This window comes from Malaclemys terrapin, chromosome 10 (assembly GCF_027887155.1).
Source record: "Malaclemys terrapin pileata isolate rMalTer1 chromosome 10, rMalTer1.hap1, whole genome shotgun sequence".
NCBI classification, from domain to species: Eukaryota; Metazoa; Chordata; order Testudines; family Emydidae; genus Malaclemys; species Malaclemys terrapin.
The window spans coordinates 67,227,634-67,233,659 of NC_071514.1; the positions used below are offsets into that span (position 1 = coordinate 67,227,634).

At 42.1% G+C, this 6,026-nt stretch overlaps 1 protein-coding gene across 3 annotated transcripts in view; it reads left to right on the plus strand.

Annotated features, from left to right (window-relative positions):
- CPPED1 (calcineurin like phosphoesterase domain containing 1) overlaps window positions 1–5,758 on the plus strand; it is an 89,477-nt gene extending 83,719 nt beyond the window's left edge. For all 3 annotated transcript variants that reach the window (XM_054042718.1, XM_054042721.1, XM_054042720.1), the window contains one exon: window positions 3,913–5,758. In XM_054042718.1, coding sequence (XP_053898693.1) covers window positions 3,913–4,142 — 230 coding nt within the window. In that variant the 3' untranslated portion in view covers window positions 4,143–5,758. The remainder of the gene's footprint in view (window positions 1–3,912) is intronic.
- The last annotated feature ends 268 nt before the right edge of the window (window positions 5,759–6,026 follow it).

Consider the following 6,026-nt stretch of genomic DNA (forward strand, 5'->3'; position numbering starts at 1 on the left):
GAACCTGAACCACCAAAGAAGAAAATCAATCTTCTGCTGGTGGCATCTGACTCAGATGATGAAAATGAACATGTCAGTCTGCTCTGCTTTGGATCGTTATAGAGCAGAACCCGTAATCAGCATGGATGCATGTCCTCTGGAATGGTGATTGAAGCATGAAGGGACATATGAATCTTTAGCGCATCTGCCACGTAAATATCTTGTGACGCTGGTTACAACAGTGCCATGCGAACACCTGTTCTCACTTTCAGATGACATAAACAAGAATCGGGCAGCCTTGATTACATTTGCAGGAAATAAACTTAATTGTCTGAGCGATTGGCTGAGTGGACTTGTAGACTCTAAAGTTTTACATTGTTTTATTTTTGAATGCAATTATTTTTTGTACATAACTCTACATTTGTAAGTTCAACTTTCATGATAAAGAGATTGCACTACAGTACTTATATTAGGTGAATTGAAATATACTGTTTCTTTTGCTTTTTACAATGCAAATATTTGTAATAAAAATAAATATAAAGTAAGTGCACTACACTGTATTCTGTGTTGTAATTTAAATCAATATATTTGAAAATGTAGAAAACATCCAAAAATATTTAAATAAGTTGCATTCTATTATTTAACCGTGCAGTTAATCACTATTAATTTTTTTAATTGCTTATTAGAATTTTTCTGATCAGCTCTACAATCTGTTAAAGCATTTTTCATCCCAAGATCTCAAAGCATGTAATTTTTATGAAGTATAAAATATTTGTTTGCTTCCTCTTCCTGCCACCATTTATGTCCGTGAGCTTTCCCCAAATCCCTGCTGCTTAGAGCTAGTATTTGAGTCACACTTTAGGGCAGGGATCGGCAACTTTTGGCATGCGGCCCACCAAGGTAATCCCCCTGGCGGGCCGGTTTGTTTACCTGCCGCATCCACAGGTTCGGCCAATCGTGACTCCCACTGGCCGCGGTTCGCCGCTCCAGGCCAATGGGGGCTGTGGGAAGTGGCACGGGCCGAGGGATGTGCTGGCCGCCGCTTCCCGCCGCCCCATTGGCCTGGAGCGGCGAACCGCGGCCAGTGGGAGTCACAATTGGCCGAACCTGCGGACGCTGCAGGTAAACAAACCAGCCCGCCAGGGGGATTACCCTGGCGGGCCACGGGTTGCCAATCCCTGCATTAGGGGATTACCTGAACAGAGTTCTTGAGGATAAGGCACAATTTTCTCCCCAGTTGTCTCTAGCAAGAGATTGAGTCAAATGTATTTCTTCTTTTCAAGGCCATAGTGATGTTACCTCAATATGGTTTAAAATACAAATGGCGTAATTTAAAAACAAGATTAAGTATACAGAAAAAAATTAGATTACAAACAAAATCATTGTGTAACATACTCTGCAAGAGTTAATTCATCTTATTATAGTACCTCTTTCTCTTTGCAGCTTGTCAGCCTCTCCGCTCCAGGTAGTTTTCATCTTCCTTCCCCTCTCATCTAACTTAGAGGCCTCTTACACGTTTCAGGTTTCTTTGATGTGCCTTGCTTATTTATATTCCAGACACAGCCCTTTATGAAGGATATCTCCCAATACCTCTGGACAGGAGGTCTGTCTTCTCATCCTGTAATACACAAATAAGGGAGCCACCTAGGCAGACCCATCATATCTGACCACAGCAGTGTTACTGAAGGAATATTGGGACTCAGAAAAATCATCCTCAAACCATTCACCACACAAAGGGCCAGCTTCCTCCAGAAACTCCACAAAATTATCAGGTTCCCTCAAAACACCATCCTTGCTACCATGGATGTCAGCTGCCTATACATCAACATCCCGCACAATGATGGCTGCCTGCCTCAAACATTTACAAGATAATGTACAACACTCAGATATCCACCCCAAAACTTGTCCATTTCATCCTCACCCCTAACTATTTTACATTAAACATACACAGCATAGGAACAGCCATGGCTACTAGGATGTCTCCCCAGTATACCAACCTCTTCATGGACCACTTTGAGGAAGAATTTCTGGATAAATGCACCCTGAAACTAGTCATATACCTGAGCTACATTGATGATATTTTTATCCTTTGGCAGCTAACCTACAGACTCTCAAAGATTTTCACCACAATTTCAATTACCAGCCCTCCATTAAACTCTCGCTAGAACACTCTCACACTAGCATCAACTTCCAGGACACCATGATCAGGTTCAACAATAGAACCTGACAGACAACAAACCCACGGATCGCCACACCTACCTTCACAGATCCAGTAACCACCCCAAACACACCAAGAAATCTTATCTACAGCCAGGCACTCAGATTCCACAGAATATGCTCCGAGGAGAGCGTCTGGGATATACATCTTAACACACTTAAAACTGCCTTCACCAAACAAGGGCACTCCACCAGAGAAGTAGATTGCATCATAGAGCAGGCCACCCAAATACTGCCAGGAGAACCTGCTTTGATAAAAAAATGAAACCCCTTTTGCCTGCACACCCCTAAGTTGTCACCTACCAACCATATGGGGTAACAAACCATGATAACCCATATTCAATGGGGCCACAGCCTAAAAGAAATCTTTCCTGAATCCCCCTCCCCTTTCTGGCTTTTAAACAACTCCCCAGCCTCATCATCAGCAAGGACTCAAAGCAGCACCAGACCCTGTCAGAACAACAGATGCAAAAACCTGTAGACATCTCTCCAATGCTATGATTTGCAATACCCCACATAACACACTTCCCAATATCCAGGGGTACTGCACATGCCCATCACAACATGTGGTACACCCCATCGAATGCATTAAGGGCCACAACAACAATGTGGATTAAACCCAGCAATCACTACACTGTTGAATGAATTCACACAGAAAAAAACATATCACTTGTGGATGAATACTTGTCACAAACTGATCATTCTTAGATGACCTCAGTCCTCATCCTCAAAGAAAACATGCATGACACCTTCAAAAAGACAAGAGCTTAAAGTCGTAACTTTGCTAGACATTAAAAATAATGGACTGAATAGCGACACTGTTGTGCTAAGCCATAAATCCAATTTAGAACCCTCTTAAATACGCCACACCCCACCCCATTACTGGAGAGGTGTTAGTGGGCCACTTTCACTTGAATAGTCCCTTGAAATATGTAGTAACTAGTGTACTATACAACTCTGTTCCACCTTGTATTTAGCTGAGACATTTTCCAGATCTGAAGAACTCTGTGAAGGCTCAAAAACTTTTGTCTTTCACCAACAGAGGTTGGCCCAATAAAAGCTATTACCTTCCCCACTTTGTCTTCCTTCTCATCCTGTCTGACCTATGTTTTAAAGTCATTCACTCTTATAATCATTATCCCTTTGAGTAAACAGGTTTGAGGGTCCTGTTACCTTTAGTTCTCCAAATGTTAATTGGAAGGTAATGTGTGGATCCAACAATTGACTTTCCGCTCCTATCTACATGCACCATCCTCTGGTTAATTGCTTGATTTAGAATTACAAAAGGACTTTCAACAACACCATGCTTTCACATTTTTACTGTTTCTGATCAAAGGAGTATTGGGAAAATAGCTGGCTTGAATCTGAGTTTAAAGATATGGGGCTCCAATATTTTTAAAGGGATTGGGAGGTTAGTTGGTCTGAATATCAATATGTTGCTAATATTTATTTTCTTCTTAAATGTAATATCATGTAACTGATTCCCTACTAATTTCACAATTTCTGAATCCATTAGATAAAAAATGTCAATTAAGAAAATAAGGGTAAGCACAGCAAGTTGTAGCTGTTCTTAGTCATAAACATCTCTTCAATTATAGTGGCTGCATAAGCCTAAAAAGGAGATCAGACTGTTTTTAAGCTCATTTTCTTCGTAGGCTGTTAAGTGTTAACTAAATATATATCATAAATATAATAATCTATATTATTTTTAAACAGGCATTAAAGCTGTATTTTCTGGACACTACCATAGGAATGCTGGAGGGTTCTACAAGGATCTAGAGATGGTGGTTTCATCAGCAATTGGATGTCAACTGGGAGAAGATACCCATGGGCTTAGAGTGGTCATTGTCACAGCTGAGAAGATTGTTCACAGATACTGCAGTTTAAATGATCTGAGTAGCCAAGGAATAGAGAAAGAGCTGATGGATTTGATTAAGCAAAATTAGCCATTTTCTAACTGACAAGTCTCCAGTTTTTTTAATTCACATGTTTTATTTCACAGATAGGAACACCAACTCAGCAAAAACAAAAAAGCCTACCACGGGCTGAAGATGATTCCCAGTTGTGTATTATGTACTAAAATAGTTGTCTTAACTCATTACCATCCTAAATAACAAAGCAGAAAGGTATGCAGAAATATTTATACCTTTGAGGGGAAATGAAACCAATTATAATATGAAAAATAATAGAAGTAATGCTATCACTATTGATTTTGTAATGGGAAAGAGCTATTCTGGGGATTAGCTGCTCTATTCCTGGATCAGACTTTTATAGTTAAGTAAGCATATCCATGAGTAGAAGCACTGGCTTCTGGATGACAAACTCAACTCTAGTCCACCCTTCTGTTCTAGCTTGGCCAGCAAGATGCATCTCAAAACCATTATACTTAATGTTCTCTATTAAGTTCTTGATAATCCTCCAGAAAGTGACAAAGTAAATGTGGCATGTTCGTATTCAGTATGGGCTAATCCAAAGCCCTTTGAAGTCAGAGAGAAGACTTTCATTGACTTCAGTGAGTTTTGGATCTCACCCTATTTCTGCTTCCTTCCAGTTGATGTCATCTCCCATCCCTAGCCTTTACTTCTGTAATATCTTCAGAACCACTCCAGCAATCAGAGCAAGCTGGATTCTTCTCTGCCTAGCAAACCACCATTGTGGGTGCTGTAAGAGAGACAAGACTCACAATTTGGGTCTGCAGGAGTGGAGGTTAGAAAAGCCTGTAAACTAAGAAAATATAATAGGAAAGTCATAAAGAGAAACTAAATATAGAAGAATCATTTTACCGTTGCTTTTGGCATTTAATCACAATTAAATTTGCTATTGAGAGTTCCCTGTAAGAGCATATCCTCTTTAGAAAACAGCCGACTCCTAGACAAATGGAGATTTATGGATGTCCATAAAAAACACTTACAATATTGTAGAGACAGAATACATCATCTCTCTTGTACATATAGAAATGTCATTTCTATAAGAGGATAGTAGAGAGATTTAGATATGTGAGAGACGTGCCCCTCTGTACCCCGAGTTAGTTTCGGTGAAGTCTCCGAAAGCCTGTCAGGTAGTTCATTACTTAATTTTAACTGTCATCTTTTCCATGGAGATGCTCCACACTACATGTTAGGGAGGCTGAGGAGATTCTGACATTTGTCAGGACTATTCTGGCTACTGACAACACAGATTGAATAATTAATTAGGGTGAAATTTTTAAGTTGTGCTTAATACAAGGAAATATTTTTATAAATAGGCAGACAGGAAAACCAAGGTATAGGCTGCCTCTTACACAGCCATAGATGCCTCAGCAGGAATCAGTTTATCCAAACAACCCATTATATAGCTTTCATGGTTTAAGAAAGGTTTAGAGCAGAGGTGGGCAAACTATGGCCTGCAGGCCTGTCCTGCCTGGCCCCTGAGCTCCCGGCTGGGGAGGCTACCCCCGGCCCCTCCCATGCAGCCTCAGTGTGCCACTCCTACCGGGCGGTGTGGCTGGCTCCAGCCGGGGAGCGGGGCTGCAATCTCCTGCTACTCTGAGCAGCGTGGTAAGGGGGTGGGGGGGGGAGGTTGGATAAGGGGCAGGGGATACCAGGGGGCAGTCAGGGGGCAGAGGGGGTTGGATAGGGGACAGGGTCCCGGAGAGTGTTTAGGGATGGGGGTGTGAATAGAGGTTGGGGCAATCAGGGGCTGGGAACAGGGGGCAGTTGGATGGGGCGGAGGTTCGGGGGTGGGTCAGGGGATGGGGAACAGGGGCTTGGCGTGGGAGTCCTGGGGGTCCTGTCGGGGGTGGTGGGGTGGATAAGAGTCGGGGCAGTCAGGACGGGGAGCAGGAGGGGTTG